Source organism: Cibotium barometz, chromosome 21 (assembly GCF_041138505.1).
Source record: "Cibotium barometz isolate CiBa-2024 chromosome 21, ASM4113850v1, whole genome shotgun sequence".
NCBI classification, from domain to species: domain Eukaryota; kingdom Viridiplantae; phylum Streptophyta; class Polypodiopsida; order Cyatheales; family Cibotiaceae; genus Cibotium; species Cibotium barometz.
The window spans coordinates 48,522,877-48,544,452 of NC_141066.1; the positions used below are offsets into that span (position 1 = coordinate 48,522,877).

At 43.3% G+C, this 21,576-nt stretch overlaps 1 protein-coding gene across 2 annotated transcripts in view; it reads left to right on the forward strand.

The window, feature by feature from the left end:
• The window catches only part of LOC147627288 (pyruvate kinase 1, cytosolic-like), a 33,891-nt gene extending 14,652 nt beyond the window's left edge, over positions 1-19,239 (forward strand). Inside the window, exons 5-17 of one of the 2 annotated variants that reach the window (XR_015268479.1) lie at positions 4,330-4,485; positions 4,593-4,670; positions 4,915-5,046; positions 5,614-5,694; positions 5,947-6,018; positions 6,227-6,316; positions 6,423-6,567; positions 6,775-6,863; positions 7,082-7,177; positions 7,326-7,421; positions 8,400-8,499; positions 18,482-18,541; positions 18,661-19,239. Coding sequence is in view for 1 of the 2 variants with exons in the window: in XM_086815920.1 (XP_086672046.1) it covers positions 4,330-4,485; positions 4,593-4,670; positions 4,915-5,046; positions 5,614-5,694; positions 5,947-6,018; positions 6,227-6,316; positions 6,423-6,567; positions 6,775-6,863; positions 7,082-7,177; positions 7,326-7,393; positions 8,400-8,499; positions 18,482-18,541; positions 18,661-18,813 (1,320 nt within the window). In the remaining variant the exon portion in view is untranslated. The remainder of the gene's footprint in view (positions 1-4,329; positions 4,486-4,592; positions 4,671-4,914; positions 5,047-5,613; positions 5,695-5,946; positions 6,019-6,226; positions 6,317-6,422; positions 6,568-6,774; positions 6,864-7,081; positions 7,178-7,325; positions 7,422-8,399; positions 8,500-18,481; positions 18,542-18,660) is intronic. The other variant, XM_086815920.1, reaches the window with a different exon arrangement.
• The last annotated feature ends 2,337 nt before the right edge of the window (positions 19,240-21,576 follow it).

Here is a 21,576-nt window from a genome sequence, read left to right on the forward strand (position 1 = left end):
TGTCACGACGCCTCGCGACGTCCCATACCGCCACGAAGCTGCCCTCGCGGGCCACGAGATTGCTGCCGGCCTCGGCTGCATAAAGCAGGTGCACGTCTGCACTAGATCCAGGCTCCAAGACCATAGAGCTCTCACAAACTCGCGAGACTCTCTATGCTCAATAACTAACCTTGGCCACCCTTTTATAGGCTTTTGGCCGGTCATCGGGCGTCCACACTTGGCCGCCCGCCCGTCCATACTTGGGTGCCCGCCCGTTAGTATATCCCTAACTCAGCTCGTCAATCAGCCTGCCTAGTTCCAAGCTTCCCCAAGCCTCGAAACTAGTCTTGCATGCGTATAGCACACGGTAGATACCCACTGTGCACATGACACTTTCTGCTGGACACCGTGGGGCACACAGGACATTATCGTTAGTGAAACACACTTTTTATTGGCCAAAGATGAAAGAGTATGTAGAAGATTATATTCTCAAGTGTCAAGTTTGTCAAGCAAATAAAGCTGAACGCTTTAGACAGGCTGGGTTGTTGCATCCTTTGCAAATCCTAGGTAATAAATGAGAAAGTATTTCCATGGATTTTATTATCGGATTGCCAAGAACACATCAAGGCCACGATTCTATTTGGGTTGTGGTAGATCGCTTGACAAAAATGGCTAGATTTTTACCGACCCGGAAGACCATTACAGCTACGCAATTAGCAAGGCAGTTTATCGAGCAATTGTTTAGACTGTAAGGGTTACCGCAGGACATAGTCAGTGATAGGGACTCTAAGTTTACGAGTGATTTTTGGAAACTTGTTTTTGAGAAGTTGGAAACAACTTTGAATTTGAGTTCCTCAAATCATCCTCAATCTAATGGCCAGACTGAAAGAGTGAATCAGATTTTGGAGGATATGCTTCGAGCATATGTATTCCAAAGGTAGAGTTCATGGGAGGATTATCTTTCTATGTTAGAATTTGCATATAACAGTACTAAGCATACGAGTACATGTTTTAGTCATTTCATGCTTATGTATGGTTTCCAACCTAGATCACCTGTTACAGTGGGATTCTCGAGACTTCAGCATGATGCAGCACGTAATTTTTTGCAAGATATGCAAGAAATGTTACAAGTTGCGAAGGAATCTATTAGAAGTGCTCAAGACCGAGATAGATTTTATTCTAATAGACATCGTTCACCCAGAGAGTTCTTTGAAGGAACGATGGTGTATTTGCGAGTTCCGAAAGATTCCGAGACTTTACGGACAGGTCGATCTCCGAAATTATCCCCTAGATACTGTGGACCATTTCGTATTATACGACGGATTGGTTCAGTCGCATATGAATTGGATTTGCCTTCTCATGTGAAAGTTCATCCTGTATTTCATGTCAGTAGACTTAAGGAAGTACTGGGTGCAACATACCAGTTAGTTACTCAAGAAATTATAGATGTCGAGGACATGACATTTGCTCCACACGAACCTGAAAAGATTCTTGGATTTCGCGAAAGAAGATTGCGTAATACGCTTATCACGGAATACAAGATCAAGTGGAAGGATCGTGTTGAGAAGGACGCTACATGGGAGACATTGACTACTCTTCAGAGAGATTACCCTGGCTTTTTAGTGAGCTCAAGAGTGAGCTCTTAGAGGAAGGGGAGTATGTCATGTGCACAGTGTGTATCTACCGTGTGTTACACGCACACAAGACTAGCTTCGAGGTTGGGGAAGCTTGGAGCTAGGCAGGCTGATTGGCGAGCTGAGTTAGGGATAAACTAACGGGTGGGCACCCAAGTATGGACGGGCGGGCGCCCAAGTGTGGACGCCCGATGACCGGCCAAGAGCCTATAAAAGGGTGGCCAAGGTTAGTCATTAGTCATATAGAGTCTCGTGTGTCTTTGTGAGAGCTCTATGGTCAGGAGCCTGGATCTAGTGCAGACGTGCACCTGCTTCATGCAGCGAAGGTCGGCAGCAGTCTCGAGGCTCGCAAGGGTAGCTTCGTGGCGGTATGGGACGTCACGAGGTAGAGATTGGTCGGTACGTTCATCTAGTTAGCTCAGCTCGTGGCTTGGTGGGGACAGCCAAGACTTGTGGGCTTGCCCACGGCTGTCAAGGTTGGGAGGTGAGTCGGGCCTGCATCCCCGTCATGCCTTCATGTTTGTTTGGTTTGTTTGCAGGTTTCGAGTCTTGTACCAGGAGCGTTCTACGAGGAGATCCTTTGGGGATTTGACAGAGTCCAAGATAGTGGTCTGTACAAATTGACCGCTCTGCTTTCTTCTGGTGCTTCTTCTGCTCTTTGGCATGCTCGGTTTGGCCATTTGAGCTATCAGCTTCTACAGTGAGCTTCAGAGGATGGGTTCAAGGCTCCATCTTCTGCTTGTTTCTCTTGTTTACAGGGGAAGCAACATCGAGCCGCCGTTCCGAAGGAGGCGACACACAGATCTTCGACATCACTTATGTGGTCCTATGAGTACCGCGTCTTTGAGTAAGGCGTTGTACATGCTCGTGATGGTGGATGATTTCTCCAGATATACTTGGGTTTTCTTTCTGAAGACCAAGGATGAGGCTTTTCAGCACTTTTGTGATTGGAGAGTTCGACTCTTGGTCTTCCGAGATCTTGCGTTTGGCTCATCGTCAGTCCACCGTCAGTCTCTTCAAAGTCATAAAGCAAATACTATTGTGGTAATGGGTCCTCTCTTTGTGAAGTAGTTCTTGTGGTTCTAAATCAAAGGTGGATCCTTCGTGGTAGGCTCCTCTGGTTCTGTTCCCACATGAAAAGCATTATGGATTTTCCAATGGAGACGTAGTTCAAGCTTATATGAAACTTCATTGACTTGATCTGCTACTTTGAGTGGTCCATAGTATCTGTTGGTGAGCTTAAGGCTATCAAGAATCCTCTTTGAGTCGGCTTTTGTCAAATTTTAGCAAAATCCAGGTGCCCTTTTTGAAAGGCTAAATGTCTTCGTTGTTTGTCAGCTTGTTTCTTCAATCTTTTCTTAGCTAGCGTGATGGTGGCTTGTGAAACATGGCTTCATAAGGGCTGTGGCACAGGTACTTAGCTTATCTTCAAGAAAACAACAATTTCACGCTTAAAACCTTGAGAAAATATGAAAATAAACGAGAGAGAGAGAGAGAGAGAGAGAGAGAGAGAGAGGGAGAGAGTAGAGATAGAAGACACCACACTAGGGGTCGGAATAGCCTTGGGCTGACCTCCCCTCTTCGAGTTATATTAGATAAAACTCCTTGGACGAGTCTTGAGTACAAGTTCTTAGAGCTAGAGAGCTCTCTTGTCTTTTTAGATGTCTCAACAATGAGAGAATAGCTAAATTTATAGTTCTTGCCAAAAAGCACTTTAAAACTCACTTATAGTCCAAAAAGCATCTTTTTAATAATAAAAGCTCTTCTTTTTTAAGTTTTTAAAAAGCTTTTAATCTTTTGCTTTTCAAAAGCTAGTCACATCATTCCAAGTCTGTAAGGTGACCTTGCGTTGTTTTCTTGCCACATATCACCATTGCCACGTTATCAGTGCCACGTTACTTTTTTTTTCCCAAACTTTTTTTTTTCTATTTTTTTTTTTGTGCGTTGGGTTTTTGCATATCAGCAATTTGTATTTTGGTGCCTCTATGACATCATCCCCCAACTTATTAAACAGTTGTCTTGAACTGTTAGGTCTTGCTTTTCTCTGCTTTTTTTATGGGCTTAGCTCTTCTCTCTCTGACTCTTGAGACATGGTTCTTCTTGTGGAATGTCCTCTTCTCTTGTGCGTGGCTTTGGGGAGCATCTTGCCCTCACGGTTTTCACCCTTCACATAGAGTGACCTTGGGTTTGACCTGTTTGGTAGATACTCCCACCCCTTGCACCCCTAGAGTCGCCCTCAGGCAGGAGTTTCCCAGCATGATTCTCTTCCTGTCAAGATCAACACACATCCGTTATATGTCGGAAGACACAAACATATGCACACATGCTCGTTCTTGGGTTTAACCGGGCGTCCCCGATCCTGGCACACATACACAAATATGCTCACAAGCATAAATCAAATAAACAAATGAATGCACAAATAGTTTCTTGGTTTTGACACCATTTTCTTGGTTTTTACACTAGTTCCCACTGCAGTCCAACTACCCATGTTAGTGTTTGACTATGGTAGACTAACAGTATTCATATCCATGTACTCAGTTCTAATTTCCTTCAGTGATAAACAGTGCCTACTGTTGGATATTCGGAGCCTTATTTAGTTTAATGTGTTTGTCTGTAATCATTTTGAGGGTTTTGTGCTTGGCTCATCAGAGAAGTAAATATATATCTTGATCCTTTCAGGCTACTGTATGGCTGATCTGATTGCTGTTTGTGACAGATAATGTTGGATACAGTCGGGCCGGAGCTACAGGTGTTCAATAAAAGTGAAAAACCCATTGCTCTTGAAGCTGATGCGATGGTGACCATAACACCCGACACCACAAAAGAAGCTTCATCTGAAATCCTTCCCATCAATTTCGCTGACATCGCCAAGGTAGCATAAATAAATTTACCATGCTTATTTGACCATGTTTCTGTGTTGTCTTGGTGTCTTTTTGCGTCCGATTGCTTCGTCTATCCTTAGATGTTATTTTTCTGCAGGCTGTTAAACCGGGGGATACCATATTTGTAGGACAGTACCTGTTTACTGGGAGCGAAACCACCTCAGTCTGGCTGGAGGTTAGATACTTATGTTTTAAAACCCAAAACTGCCAACCTTGTCTACATACACATACATATGTACACACATGCATGTACACTCGTGCATGCGCACGTGTGTGTACACGTGTTTAGTGTACAATTTAGATGTGTACATGTATACGTATATAGTGTGCAATCTAGTAGTGTTGAAGAGCTTTGTAAATTGGCCCATTAAACTTTGGAGCAGTTAATGCATTTAACCTGATAGCTTGCATATTTGCAGGTGGTGGAAACCAAAGATAGGGATGTCATCTGCTATGTGAAAAACAGTGCAACCTTGGCGGGTTCACTTTTTACTGCACACGCCTCGCAAGTTCATATTGACCTCCCCACCTTGACGGAAGCAGACAAAGAGGTATTTTTTTCAACTTGAGGTCGATGCTATTGGATTCAGCATAATATAGTATAAATCATGTGTTGAAGAAGTTTTAGGGAGTTTGTAGGCCTTGCGTACTTGACAAATCCAATGATGGTGGTGGAGGTCCCCCATCCATTGCGTGCATAGCTGAGGCATAAACACCCTGGGTTTCCATAAAAAATGTGCATCACTGTGTGCGTGTCTGTGTGGGGGGGGTGTGTGTTTCTCACGCGCATGCCTAACTTCAGAGCAGGACCTGTGTGATTATCTTGTTTAAATAAAATTGACTTTGTATTGTGACGATTCCCCTGCCCAACATGATTTTGACAAATCCACTGATGGTGTGGGACAGGGGAGTTTATCAGGCTTGGGCTGGGAGTCTCCCCATCCGTTGAATGCATGGCTCACTCATGATAAAGTGATGCATAAACACCTTGAATTTCTTTAATGGATGCATATGTGTGCATGCCAACTTCAAAGCAGGACCTGTATGGCGGCATTATTTGGTTAAAGTCGACTCTGCATTGTGAGTCTTATGTATTCTTGACTTGGCCTTGTGGTTAGGCGATTGCAACATGGGGAGTACGGAATAGCATCGATTTCCTCTCCCTGTCTTATACTCGACATGCAGAAGATGTCAGGGCGGTATGTCTTTTTCAATTCCAGATGCTTGATATTTATACTAATAATAATTGCAGACTGTTTGGAGACTGTTTGCTGCTTGTTTTTTAAAATTCAAATCTGTGTGGGTGCTTGAGTTGGTATTGTGTGCGCTCTTGAATTTCTAGGTGTACTGTGTTGAAGAGGGCTTTTTAAAGCTCTATTTCCAGGGCTCTGATACTATGTTGTAAATCTGAATTGGTGAACCAATGGATTTTATTTTGAGTTGTTTTTTAGGCTCGGGCTCATCTTTCAAAGTATGGGGACTTGCACCAAACACAAATATTTGCAAAAATCGAGAATGTAGAGGTATGGAATCCGTTCATCTTAGGGGATTGAATGGGCAATGGACTCTTTAAATGTTTTCTACCCTATCTTAGGAGTTTAATCTTTAGGCTAGACCATTAATACTCACAGAGTGATAAACAATTGTTAGTAAGACAAGCTATGGTCTGCTGGTCTGCTGTTTTCATGTTTATGATTGAGGTTCATATCTTTCTATGGATCATGAATGCAGGGACTTAAACATTTTGATGAGATTTTGCAAGAAGCGGATGGGATTATTCTTTCCCGTGGAAATTTGGGGATCGACCTTCCGCCTGAGAAGGTGAGTGGCACATGTTCATAGTAATGCCAACCTGTTTAAGTAGCCAAAACATCTCTGGATGCACTACTAAACTAGAGATTTTGAATCCTTTTTTTTCCTGCTGCAGGTCTTTCTGTTTCAGAAGGCTGCAGTGCACAAATGTAATATGGCTGGTAAGCCTGCCGTCATCACCCGAGTGGTTGACAGCATGACAGATACCCCTCGCCCGACTCGCGCGGAAGCGACAGATGTGGCAAATGCTGTTTTAGATGGTAAAATTATTTCACCCTGTTTTTTTTTTTTTTTGGGGGGGGGGGATTGAGTGACTTTATCCTTCGGGGTTGGAGGGGGAAGAGCCCCTGTTTATGGGTGAGATCTCCCATTTTTCCTAGACGAGCAGCGTGTGTTGTTCATTCAGCTAAGTTTTTTTTAAATGTTTATATTTTAAACAAATTGCAATGGTATGTTACTGCTTGCAGGCACTGATGCCATCCTTCTAGGAGCAGAGACCCTTCGCGGTCTTTATCCCGTTGAAACTATCTCAACTGTTGGAAAAATATGTGCGGAGGTGAGAGCAGCTCTTAGCTTTTGATAACTTGTTGGTTTCTAATTGAGTCCCTGGGAAAGAGTTGATGGGTTCTTGGGCGAGTTTTTCTGGCTGCCTGACCTTACTTGAGTGGCTCTCGTACTGTGCTGCCCAGAAGAGGGGTGTGAGTTGGAACTTCGACACCTACAATATGTAATATGTAACACACAACCAAAAAAAATTGATGTGTTTTTTCCCAGGCTGAGAAGGTTTACAATCAATCTGTATATTTCAAGAAAACAGTGAAATATGTTGGAGAGCCGATGTCACACCTTGAATCGATAGCTTCTTCTGCTGTAAGTTCCATCTTGGTCATAAAAGTCATGTGGAAGTCTGGTTTGGAGGCAAGCTTTTTGCAATACTTGCTTTGATTGAGGGGTTAGGTCTTAAGAAATTAGTTGATAAAGGTGATATTGATTTTGTTTTGATCTATCTTTTGTGTAGGTTCGAGCTGCTATCAAGGTCAAGGCTTCAGTAATCGTGGTGTTCACTTCGTCTGGCCGAGCTGCACGGTAGTGCCCATGGACAAGCAAACATTCTGTAATGCCTGGTCTCCTAGAATGCATACTTTTTTGTGTGAATGTTTTTTAATATATATGGAACCCCTTATATTTGACACATCCACATTGTGTTGTGGTATTGAACGTGGTTCTATCTTGTGCTGGGCAGCAAATCTTGCTTGTCCATATTTGGGCGGCTTAGATGGCTGGGCGGTGATGTTCTGTTACAAGCTATATTGGGGACTGGATTCAGTTGAGCAAGCCTTTTGTGCTATCTATCATGAATAGACTACCCACATGACCTACTCATAACGACACTCGTAACTTAAAGTATCTATTGAATTTCTATCTTAGACTACTCACATGACCTACTCAAATGACATTCGTAACTTAAAGTATCTATTGAATTTCAATCTTATGATTGGAAGATAGCAGTTTCAACACATGATGTTTTGGCGCGGGGGGGGGGGGGGGGGAATGAGTATATGTTTAAAATGCTGGAAACTTTGTCAGCGGACCCTTACCTAAAGCGGCTGTCACCCTGCCCAGGAGGGGGGAGGTGGTGAATTTGAACCCCAGCACCTAGGGCTTACTTGCACACATGCACGTGAAACGTAAAGGAAGGTAGGAAACTTGACTATTTCGATCAGGTTTAATAAGAGGCTCCACTTAATTGGTTTGTACCACAGTCCGGAGACTGGGTTTTTTCGGGCCAAAATGTTAAGGGTCCTCAACATGCCTCAGTCCAAAATGTGTTCTTCGCTGTTTCCAAGGGGTTTGGCTGTTTTCAGTTGTTTTTCCCTGCTGTTTGGGCAGTTTCCTGACATCATCTGCCATCTCCCAGAACCCCCCAATTCCAAGCTCATAGCAGCATTTTGTCTTTCTTATCAAAGTCCTCTCCCATCGGCTACTATCTTTCTTTATCTGTTTCACTATCTGCATTTTCACAGAATGTGTTATATGTAATGTTTTAAACAGACATTTTATAATATTATTTCTTCTGTTTTCTATTAACTAGGTTGATAGCAAAATATAGGCCAACCATGCCTGTGCTGTCTGTGGTCATCCCGAGGCTGACCACTAATCAACTCCGTTGGAGTTTTACTGGTGCATTTCAGGTAAGACAAGGCTTAAGTATCAATGTGTTTTTTTTTTTTCACACAACTACACACACTTGCACTTGTGAGAGCTGCATCTTGTTTGCTGATGTATAAGATAATTGTATTTTAACATCAAGAATCTTAACAATATCTTCACCTTAAGAATGTTGCTTTGAAAAATAAAGTGTTACAATGGATGCCTGTATGCTTTTGGGGACACTGATTCAAGGTAGGGAGCATTGTAATTTCTATAAAATGTCAAGCATCTTAAAGAGATCAAATATTTTTTCCACGGAGTTCAGCTAACTGTGCTAATGACAGCTTTTTTAAGCTTAGGATTACATTCATATATACATACACATACATACATCCGCTCAGATACAGGGGAGAATACATGTCTAATGCATTTAAGGATTATTTGCATGAGAAGGGCATCAAACATCAGTGCACTATGCCTTATACACCACAACAAAATGGTGCAGTTTAGAGAAAGAACAGTTCTCTCATGGAGATGGCAAGATGTATGGTGAAAGCATTGAAGTTGCCTCGTACTTTTTGGATGGAAGCCATCATGTGTGCAACCCATGTGTTGAACAAGTGCCCAACAAAAGCTTTGAAGACCATAACACCATTTGAGGCTCAGTACAACAGTGGATTACATGCGTGTACATTTGGGTGTTTGGCAAATGCTCACATGCCAACGCAACCCAAAACAAAACTAGATGATAAAGCAATCAAATGCATCTTTGTGGGCTACAGTAATGAAAGCAAAGGATACCATCTCTATAATCTAGTGACACGCTAGATTTTTGTCAGTAGAGATGTAGTATTTGCTGAAAATTCAGTTCAACTCATGCTCAGCTTGTATAAAAGTGGTGATATAGGCTCACAGGACATGTTTGATGGGCTTTTAGCCATAGCCATTAGTGGGATTCAGTTCAGCCAGCCCCTATTTAGGATATTTAGGATATGCCCTATCAACTACCTTTTTGTTGTAATAATTCTTTCTATTTGTTATGATCCTTGGTGCTAGACTTCATTATGGTTGAGTCTGCCTTGTATCTCCGCAGCTCTGACAGAAACTCAGTACACAGACCTTTGTATGAATGAATGTTGTGTGTGCGCGTGGGAGCATATATTGATACCAAGTTCTACACCCACTATTGGACATTGATGACGTTAGTGGGGATGTCATAGTATCTAGTCCATACTATGCATGATGGAGTTGATGGTTTATTATCTTGTGGATGACTACCATGAGGTTATAAATTGCACTTTCTTATAAGGTGAATTTGGGCATGTTCTTGGATTCATCTAGGTATATATATGCCTCAATTTGAACAAGATGTAAGGCATATGGAACAACCAGCAAATCAGTCCCCTTCTATGGAAGAGATTGAAGATGTTGTCAGAGAAGAGCAAACAACATACATGCATATGCTGGCTGAATGTGAAGAGGAGCTTCCTTACTTAGCTTGGAGTCGACTGGATGCTGCAAACTTGTTGGGCTGCCTTGGGGCTGGCCTTAGGGTCTATCGCCTTCCACATGTAATGATCATAAAAATGCCTAATAATGCATCTAATGCTAAGGCTGACAAATACATGCTCCTGAATGATGCTTTCTCCAAGTGGGTTAAGAGGACTGACATCTGACGGACCTCTAAAGCTCAGAGATTGACCTACGTAGCTCGTGCCTGACTCTTCTTGGACCGAGGGCTCACAATGGGGTTACGACGTACGACAAATAATCCTAAAAAAGATTCTACTTCTGTATAAATGTTGCACTGATGATCATGCTAGTGTGTCACTATGTACCCCAGTGCAGTGCAGGGTGCACGTGACATTCCCTCTTGCTTAACTTGGCGGTAGGTTCAGGGCTTCCAAGTACTACTCCCCCTGAAAGAACTGTTCATCCAGTCAAACTGCTTCATGGGTTCCGCGGTCTTTAAACTTTGTACAGAGTCGGATTTTTTGACCGGATCCATGCTTCTATCTATGGAGGAGAATTTGCTCTGGCTCTATGACTTCAGCTTCGTCTATCGTATCTGGTTGTTGCTTTTCGGATATATCCTGCAATGCTAGATCTACATATGGCTTCAACCAAGAAACATAAGGACATTGTGCATAGTCCAACTTTCTAGCAACTTTAACTTTAAAGAGACCATAGTAGTTAGGGGGTTGTTTAAAACGGGCTTCCTAAAAGTTTCAAACGAGTTTCGTAAAATCAGTCCAAAGTTTCCTCAGGTTTTTGCATGTATAAAATTTCAAATATATATTGTATAAAATATGTAAAAATAACATTGAATGCATAGAATACATGGAAACATCAATTTGAAGCCTACATGTAACTTGTAATAATTTACAATTAGAAATAGTCGCAATTTTTAGACGTTGGATTTGAGGCAAAAAAAACAAGTCAAAAAAATGCATGAAAGAAACGCGTGAGGAAACGTTTCCAAGTTTTCTACCTTGAAGGAAACGGGTTTCTTGGCAACTATGAAAGAGACAATACTTAACTTTTGAATGACTGGAAATAGGCCAAAATTTCGGAATGATAGTTTGATGTCAACTTTAAGCAAGGGGATTGGGTATATCTTCGAATCATGAAACAACAGCTAAAGCAAGTGGGCAAGTGCTGGGTAAATGCTTCCTGAGCCTTGGCAAGGCACATCTTAGTTGACTCCATGATTTCTGAGAATGTCTCGGTGATTTTATTAGTCTCAAGAGATGGTGACACGTGTCTCGTCAAAAAGAGATGAGAACCGGCGACGAAATGCTACCTCATACGGCATCCGGCTAATACTCAATGAGCAAGTATCATTTAGGATTTGCATGAACCAAAGGAAGATATTAATCCCATTTCGACTGCCAGTCATGGAAGTATGATTTGAGAACGTCAAAGGCCGATTGATTGTAAATTTGTGTTTGGCCATCTGTTTGAGGGTGGAATGCGTTGGACAACTTCAACTTAGTCCCAAAATTGTCAAACAATGCTCTCTAAAAATGGGATGTAAATTGTGGATCTCTATCTAATGTGATAGTTTGTGGCAAACCACCAATGGGGTACCAAAACCGAATGAACAAGCGAGCTATGTCCTCGGCTGTGCCTGTCTGCTTGCATGAAATGAGCATGCAAAACTTACTGAATCTGTCAACAATGGTTGTCAACAATGGTCATACATTGTGTTTCTAGATCCAGCTTAGATAGGAAGAGGGCCTACGAAGTCCGTATTGATGTCGTGAAAGGGTCCCTCAGGAATAGCAAAGGTTGAAGTAACCATGCTTGTTTAGTATGAGGAACTTTTACTTTTTGACATATCTGGTATGATTGGACATGTTGGTAGACATCCGTCGCATCTTAGGCCAATAGAATGACCTCACTAACTTCTCCAAGGTACTGTTGATACCCCTATGACCCCCAACAAGAGAATCATGGACATCGTGGAGAAGGACTTGACACTTTTGTTTGAGTACACAAAGACGGTTCTTGAAAAACAACCAACCATCCTGTATACTGTAGTGGCCTGGTTTTGAACTAAGGGCCAACTGATATTGAGTCCCGAACTCTTCCGAATCCGGATAGTGTGCCTTCATACTGTCTAAGTCTTTGCCTTGAATTTCTAGCATAGTGGACGTACGACAAATAATCCTAAAAAAGGTTCTACTTCTGTATAAATGCTACATTGATGATCATGCCAGTGTGTCACGTGTACCCCAGTGCAGAGTGCACATGACAAACTTTGAAAGATATGCTATAGGCCTTTGTTTCAAAGCGGCAAGTCGGAGTGGGAAATGTATCTTAGACAACTTGAACTTGCGTACAACAGTAATAAGCATTTGGCAACAGGCTTCAGCTCTTTTATGCTTATGTACGGTTTTCAATCGCATTCACCGATCGCCATTGAATTGAGTAAAATCCAAGATTGGCAAGCCAGAGATTTCTTGCAAGATATGTAGGAAGTGCTCAACCTTGCTAGGGACAGTGTAATGACAGCTCAGGATCGAGAGCTCAGACTTACGCTAACCAAAAAAAGATCTTTGAGTGTCTTTGATGTTGGTAGTTGGGTGTACTTGAGGATACCTTGCTAGGGAGAGAGTAATGACAGCTCAGGATCGAGAGCTCAGACTTACGCTAACCAAAAAAGATCTTTGAGTGTCTTTGATGTTGGTAGTTGGGTGGTTGGTAGTTGGGTGTACTTGAGGATACCTAAAGATTCCAGTAGTATGCGTACAGGGAAACATTACAAGTTGTCTTCCAGGTTTTGCAGTCCGTTTAGGATCTAAAGAAAGATAAGTGATGTTGCGTACCGTCTTGAACTTGGAATCAAGAGATTACGGTTCATCCTGTCTTTCATTTCAGTGGATTGAAAGCACGATTAGGTGATTTTGATACGATGGTTCCTATTCCTGCATTAGTTGAGGAAGAATGAACCGCGTATATTCCACGTGAACCCGAAGTGGTTCTGGATCAACGAACTAAGTATTCATGACGTTCTACATATGATGAGTACTTGATTAAGTGGAGGGGAAGGTCTGAGAGACTTGGGAATCTGTGAGGAATCTCAAATCCCAGTTCCCCGGCTTCATTGTTGAGGAAATCAATGGTCCTTAAGTGGGGAAGGATGTTACATCCAAGACACTAGCGCAAGGTCAAGTTGGAGGCCGGACACGGGCGCCTATTGGGGAGGTATCCCTAGTGTGGGAAGAGGCTTATAAGTGGAGGCATTTTTATTAGTAATTTTATGTCACATGCGGAAGCTCTAGGAGTCTCCCTTCAAAAGGTAGCAATACCTAGTCTATGACCTACATAGTCACCAGAAACGAGAAATGGGAATGGAAATGTTTGAGGAATGGAAACGGGGAAACGAGTTTTTAGGGGTGGAAATGGCCGTTTCTTGTGACAACATCACTTGGGAAACGAGAAACAACCATGGAAACGGATGGGGTCCCGAAACGGAGGAACGTGTTTTTAGGGGCTGAAACGGCCATTTCTTGTGACTATGATGACCTAACACCCAAATAGGTGGAAGATGTCTAGCATTGAGCTTTGTGTCTGCCTTGTATAGGCCTTGGAAGCATATGTGGACTGGCCGACCTGCTATCGCCAGTTCCCTGGACATGGCCGTTTCTTGTGACAACATCACTTGGGAAACGAGAAACAACCATGGAAACGGATGGGGTCCCGAAACGGAGGAACGTGTTTTTAGGGGCTGAAACGGCCATTTCTTGTGACTATGAAGACCTAATACCCAAATAGGTGGGAGATGTCTAGCATTGAGCTTTGTGCCTGCCGCCTGCCTTGTATAGGCCTTGGAAGCATATGTGGACTGGCCGACCTGCTATCGCCAGTTCCCTGGACACAACAATTCTTGTTGCCAACAGCCTCTTGATAAGTCTTTTATCTGCTGGCCAACAGCCACCTGGTCCCACCACAGTATCTTCCATGCCAATATTAGCTGCTGTAGCTCCATAATCAAGTCCTAAATCTGATCTTTATCTGTTGGCCTTCAAGGATTAGCATGTTCATGTGCATGCACATGACATTATAGGGTTAAAAGATTATAAAAGTGTCATGTGCACATATGCCCATGGACAAGTTCCTCAGCTAGTCCAGTAGGAGCAGAGTTTAGAAGCATGTTATAGTTTTGGGCCAAGGTTGGACTTGGAGAAGGACGTGGATACTCTGTCGGCTACATGACTTGGTGCTGTCGGCTGCATACAGATGTTGTCGGCTGTACTAGAGGGGCAAGGCGGCTGCAGGCGGTTGCTGGTCGGCCAGCACTCCAAGAAAATCCAATAGCCTATAAATAGGCGTGTATGCCTGTTGATGAACTTATTCAGTCCTTTAGGGATTGAGTCCCTTAGGGTCCAAGTAGGGACCAGAATTTTGGTGTTTATCACCCTTTTATGAAGACAGCCTAGGGCTGTAGCAGAGTACCCTTTTTTGTACTATAGCAATATACTGAATTTCCAGCATCTCTCTCTCTCTACTCTGTCTCTATATCTGCGTTTTGCATCAGATGGTTTCCAGGAGTGTTTAGGGCTGAAAGAAAGACTCCCAGAGCTTCCGCACGTTACATTGGTATCAGGGCATCAGGCTCAGCAAAGCTAAACACTGATTCGGTCCCATATGATGGTGTACAGGTCCAAGGTACAGGAAAGTACACGGATACGAAGCCCAAGGCAAGGAACACAGATCGGGAAGAGCTCCCAGGAGGTTTGTTGGTGGTGTTCCACAAAGCCAAAGGGGATGGCAATCCTCTGAGCCAGGTAGGTCCACGGGCAACGGTCCCAAGGGAGGTTTATCCTCCAAGGGTGATGTGAGAGTACCAGACTCATTTCTCAGGAATGAAGACCAAGACGGTGTTCAGAGTCGGGGCAGGAATGGATTGTGGACTTGATGGAACCAGATGCATAGATCTTAGTCTGTGACAGAGTGGTTTGGAGAACAGGCCGGGCTTTCAGAGAAAAGGGTTGCCAGGGATGGATGGATGACAGAGGGACTTTGGGAAAAAGAATGGGATGATGACAGTCATCCAAGAGCAGGTTGGAATCCTGTCATCAAGTTTAGCAGAGGGGAATGTCATGTGCACGTATGCCCATGGACAAGTTCCTTAGCTAGTCCAGCAGGGGCAACCAAAAAAAGACGAGAGTTTAGGAGCATGTTACAGTTTTGGGCCAAGGTTGGACTTGGAGAAGGACATGGATACTCTGTCAGCTGCATGACTTGGTGCTGTCGGCTGCATACAGATGTTGTCGGCTGTACCAAAGGGGCAAGGCGGCTGCAGGCGCTCCAGATTCAGGCATTTATGACCAGTCGGCTGGCCGATTGCTGGTCGGCCAGCACTCCAAGAAAATCCAATAGCCTATAAATAGGCGTGTATGCCCATTGATGAACTTATTCAGTCCTTTAGGGATTGAGTCCCTTAGGGTCCAAGTAGGGACCAGAATTTTGGTGTTTATCACCCTTTTATGAAGACAGCCTAGGGCTGTAGCAGAATACCCTTTTTTGTACTATAGCAATATACTGAAATTCCAGCATATCTCTCTCTCTCTCTCTCTCTCTCTCTCTATATCTGCGTTTTGCATCAGATGGTTTCTAGGTGTGTTTAGGGCTGAAAGAAAGACTCCCAGAGCTTCCGTGCATTACATTGGTATCAGAGCATCAGGCTCAGCAAAGCTAAACACTGATTCAGTCCCATATGATAGTGTACAGGTCCAAGGTACAGGAAAGTACACGGATACGAAGCCCAAGGCAAGGAATACAGATCGGGAAGAGCTCCCAAGAGGTTTGTTGGTGGTGTTCCACAAAGCCAAAGGGGATGGCAGTCCTCTGAGCCAGATAAGTTCACGGGCAACGGTCCCAAGGGAGGTTTATCCTCCAAGGGTGATGTGAGATTGCTAGACTCATTTCCCAGGAATGAAGACCAAGACGGTGTTCAGAGTCGGGGCAGGAATGGATTGTGGACTTGATGGAACCAGATGCATAGATCTTAGTCTGTGACAGAGTGGTTTGGAGAATAGGCCGGGCTTTCAGAGAAAAGGGTTGCCAAGGATGGATGGATGACAGAGGGACTTCGGGAAAAAGAATGGGATGATGACAGTCATCCAAGAGCAGGTTGGAATCCTGTCATAAAGTTTAGCAGAGGGGGATGTCATGTGCACATATGCCCATGGACAAGTTCCTCAGCTAGTCCAGCAGAGGCAACCAAAAAAAGACGAGAGTTTAGGAGCATGTTATAGTTTTGGGCCAAGGTTGGACTTGGAGAAGGACGTGGATACTCTGTCGGCTGCATGACTTGGTGCTGTTGGCTGCATACAGATGTTGTCGGCTGTACCAGAGGGGCAAGGCGGCTGCAGGCGCTCCAGATTCAAGCATTTATGACCAGTCGGCTGGTCGGCCAGCACTCCAAGAAAATCCAATAGCCTATAAATAGGCGTGTATGCCCATTGATGAACTCATTCAGTCCTTTAGGGATTGAGTCCCTTAGGATCCAAGTAGGGACCAGAATTTTGGTGTTTATCACCCTTTTATGAAGACAGCCTAGGGCTGTAGCAGAGTACCCTTTTTTGTACTATAGCAATATACTGAATTTCCAGCATATCTCTCTCTCTCTACTCTCTCTCTATATCTGCGTTTTGCATCAGATGGTTTCCAGGAGTGTTTAGGGCTGAAAGAAAGACTCCCAGAGCTTCCGCGCGTTACAAAAAGCATTGGGGATAATTATAAAGCCAAGTGGCCTATATAAGTGAAACCTAGGCTCACAAGTTTTTACGATTGTTTGGTCTAACATTGTTGAGCATGAAACCTAGGCTCATATTTTTTTAAGATCGTCTGGTCTGACATTGTTGAGCATGACCCATTAGGGATGTTCACCGCGACGACAGCAGTACTGGTGGTACGGGTAACAGGACTGAGGTCTTATTGTGGGGGAGCTTCTCCAAGGATGTAGCTATGGCCTCTAGCTCAGGGTTGAGTCCAGAGGACTCTATGGCTGGGAGGTGAGCCTTAAGCCTCGCTCCTATGTGGTTTCTAGTCAGATTGTGCTAGGGCTAGGTCTAGGGAGACTTTACATATATATCCCCAGCAGGATCACCAAATGTGAGCAGTGGCAATGCATGTGAGTGGTGACATCGGTATGCTAGCAGCACGAGTTTTACTCTGCCAGGAAGGCAGTATCTGCAGTCTGCTTATTGGCTTTTTATTTCCAGTACAATATTAGGATTTCCAAAAGTCCGTCTTTTCCAGAACTCACATGTGGCATTGGTGTCTCATCTTCCTATCCCCTCCACCCTGAGAACATGATTGAGTGAAAAGGGTAACTTCTGGGATCGCCAGCCTGCAGCTCATTGAAGCGGTTCATTGAGAAGTGAATGCTGACAAACAAAGATAATTTACTAGAGGTGACTAACAGATTTCACAGTCAATCCTCTTATCCCCAATTATTCGGAAATAATTACTGATTTATTGGATATTAAACTAGCACACACATACTGGGAAAATACAAGACAAAGTGCATGATTATAACAAGATACTAAAATGTCTGAATGATTGCCATTTGATTATAAAAAGATGTTTACAGTTAGAATTCCGTGAAGTACGGAGTATATTCAGATTACAATTCAGGTTTATCTTTAAGCATCTCCAAAAGTTTAGAAATCCTAAAGTTCCCATCTCTCTACTACGGAACAATGATTCTTATTTATAGCTGTCGGGTTTACAGCTTCTAGACCCTTGCTGCTAATGACCTACAGTTGCCTGTTATATTTACCGGGACTTTATACAAAATATACCTGGATTCTACTATTCTACAACCCAAGGACTTGCTCCTACCCTATTCCACACTAGACTCATACTGCTTCATCCAGTTGCCTTGCCGCCTCATTGGCAATATCCAATCGCCCTGGCGCCTTTGCTTTTATACTCGTGCTTCTTGCCAGTTTCAAAATGTGCCTCAGCTGCAGCCTTTACACTCGTGTGCGAGCCTCAATAGTATGGTGTCGTTCTTGTATAATGGCTGCTTGGTTATAACAGTGACCCATGCGCTAACTTTGCAATTGCAGTCTGCTGAGCCTGTCACACACTGTTCCTATTTGTCAAAGAGTCGCTGTTATGTCTTTGTCCCACCTCAACTGAAGGTCTGTGTTGATATTATTACCTATTTCTGCCTCCACTGTTCATTGTGTCGCTTGCTTTGTGGATGGTGATAGTCTTTTTAGTGTTCAAAAGCCAGCTCACTAAGAGCTTAACTAAGATGGTCTTGTATATTTGTAATGTGTTGTTTGAAGGTCTTTGTGCTCCGTAGCTATGTTATTCATGGCTTTGGTGAAAAGAAAAGAGCACATGTGGCCTATTATGGTGGCCCGTTTGTCTTGAATATGGTCCACATGCTTTGTTGTAGGAATTTTCTACAAGAATGTGACTCTTGGGTGCTCTTGGGTTTCTGTGTGTTTTGATTGATGCTTTTCATTGATAGATGATTGGTTCTTTATCATGCAGGCAAGGCAATGCTTGGTTATCAGAGGGATATTTCCAATGTTGGCTGATCCTAGGCATCCTGTAAGTGCCAGCTTTCAATCCAGTTGTAGCTTTCTGTTTGTACAGGATTGGCATGAGAAAGATGGGTGGAGATGTCTTGTGCACAAATTTGACATGGCCTGGTTCTGCTGGTTTTACAGGCAGAAACAACCAATGCCACTAATGAATCTGTACTGAAGGTGGCAATGGATCATGGGAAATTGGCCGGAATTATTAAGCCTCATGATCGCATCGTGGTCTGCCAAAAAGTGGGGGATTCATCTGTTGTCAAGATCATTGAGTTAGAAGAGTGAGTAGTCAGAAGAGGAGGGCCATGCTATTGCTTTCTCTTAGCTTGTGTAAGGTTGACAATGATTCTCCAGTCCCTTGAAGGACTTTGGTCAGTCATGAAGGGCTTTTTACGACAGCCTCAAGGAAAGAACCATGTGAAACAAACTGGAGCACCTTTTTTGTTGACAATTTGTGGGCGCTTTGTAATTTTGTTAATGCTTCGTCAAGGAAGCTGCATTCTAAATATCGGTCAGAGTGCTATTTTGCTTTAACAGAGTTCTTGGCCTGCACATGTGAGGCAGCTAGTGTCAAGACACCAATAACAGAGATAAACTCACTGTAAAATGAGCAATTGCCACCCATTTTGGTAAGGGTTTTTTGGATTAGTTTTTATGATGACTATAACTAAAGCGTAGTTATTTAGACTTCTAAGGGGTTTTAGTTTGAGCGATGACTATAACTAAAGCGTAGTTATTTAGACTTCTAAGGGGTTTTAGTTTGAGCACATTGGCATTTTCAGTATGATGGTTTTCTTTGATGCGATAAATATTCACAAATCGCATTGAATTAATACCTCGCGTTTGCTTGATTTTGTTTCTTCATAGTCATATAACATTTCTTCTGGAAGACTCTTTGTTCTCCATGTCATCATCATCATGCCTGGAGTGTAATATAATAGGAAGCTTGGAGTTGGAATGGTTCTTTTTGCAAAGTTTTGTTGTAAAGTGGGAGGACGACTCCTTAAAAAATTGTTGATGACAGAAAGTGGAGCAGAACATTTCAATGTAAAGGAAAGAGAGGTGCTGAAAGTTCAGGAAATAATAAGCTTGCAGGTAGAAGAAAGATCAATGAAGATAATTTATCAATCCCTCACTCTAGGTGGTGGAGACACCTTTGAGGGATTGATGAATTATTCAATACATGTGGGCTGTGTAGATTGATGAATATAATTACGATGGAGGAGGTGCATGTAGTCTCGGTGGACTCTCTCCTCAAAGCTTTGTCTAATTGAGAAGTCCAAAGTTTATGCGACCTTGTACTTATGTCCTTGCAGGTTCCTCTCGAATTCCCCTCTTCCTCAGATTGATGAACCAATAATGATTTATCAATATAGAATTAAAGCTACAGTGTCGTAGAAAGAAGCATTGAGTGTGCTACTCGCCCTTGTAATGATCATAGAGGTAAAGAGGTATGAATGTCTCGTGTTGGAAACCAATGCTTCACGCTTGTCACTGTGCTGACGACGGGTAGCTGTACTTTGTAAGGTCCAATGTGTGGAGCACCCATACACCTAGCAGCTCCTAGCCTAGACATTGGATGTTGACCATGTGTGGCAGGATGGTTAGGAGACAATGTATGTAGACTTGGCGCCATGCTAAGTAGGATGCATGCTAGTAGGTTACTGGCGTTAAGAGGAGCCAAGTATTTTACTCTGGATTACTCCATAGGGGATATCCGGAAGGATTGGATGCCAAACATTCAAGCTTACAATAATTAATGGTGTCAAATTATTGAAGCCGATGATTAAAACCCTACCCGTTGAGCCTTTTCTTTTACCCTTTTCGCCTTGCAAACAAACCTTCGCCACTGTCACCACTCCACCCACGCTGCTCCTGGCCGCCCTCTGCACAGCCTTCCTTTCTATGTTGTGGGCTTTCCCTTTCTGTGTGCATCTAGTCAAATGGGAGAAGGAGAATGTTTCCAGTGACACCTTGGAGGCTGCCTGCATGGCCTGCCAAAAGTCCACTACCCACAAGGATCAGCTTATTGTTCGATTTACCAACCAGGACATTATTGCACAGGGCTACCTACTCTCATGAGCCACCTCCTATGGCCTTCAATGTGACCTTCAACTTATGCTGCATCTTACTGCACAGGACTCCTATTGGCCCGCAGGGTTTTGAATCAGTTTCAGCTTGATGAGGAGCATGTTGGAGATGAGGAGGCTAGAAGCTGGTGTGGAGCGTCGTCCTTTCAGGGCACTGCTTGATGTTGGTCCTTAATTTCAACACTTATGGCATCACAATAAGTAGCACATTCTTTTAGCATTGGCTTGTTAAGTTTACACCAATTTTTCAAGATAAGCGGTTATGAGTTGCCTCGGTGTCTAAAAGTGCAAGAATTTTACTAATTTTTCCATCACAATCGCCATTACTTTGTTGCACTGTCATTGATACACCTGGACCTTGTGACTTCATCAAGAACATGATCATTGGAACTTCACTGCCTGATTGTGCTTTCTTGATCATTGATTCCACAACACGGAACGTCCATACCCCATGCCAACAGCTTGCAATCTAGTCTTACCTTGTCTCGTCTTCTTCATTGCGATTCGTTCTTGCTCTTCTAGCCCTCTTTCCATCCATGAATCACAATTCTAATATCTACACACTCACAAGGGCTACTAGCCTTTAATCCACGCATGTGTGCTTGGACTTCATGACAATGCCATCGAAAAATCCTACATCTTCCCCAATCAAAAGTGCATCGCAGTCGTGGTCCATGGAGTAGTCGGATCCACACACCCAAACAAAGATCTTCACACAAAGCAATGATTCAATCAACCATTATCGGCATCTCCCTCCACCACAGCACAAAACTCGCCTACATTTGTGCTATTCAAACAAGGTAGAGATGCCCAAAAGGTCAAAGCAACACCACATGCCTAATGTAAGCATTGCTCGTCGATAATCCAAACTTCCAATCCCAAGCCATGAAAGCTCTATAATACTTTCATGCTTTTGTTGACATCACCATGCTTCAAGTAAGCAAGCCAAAAAGCCACC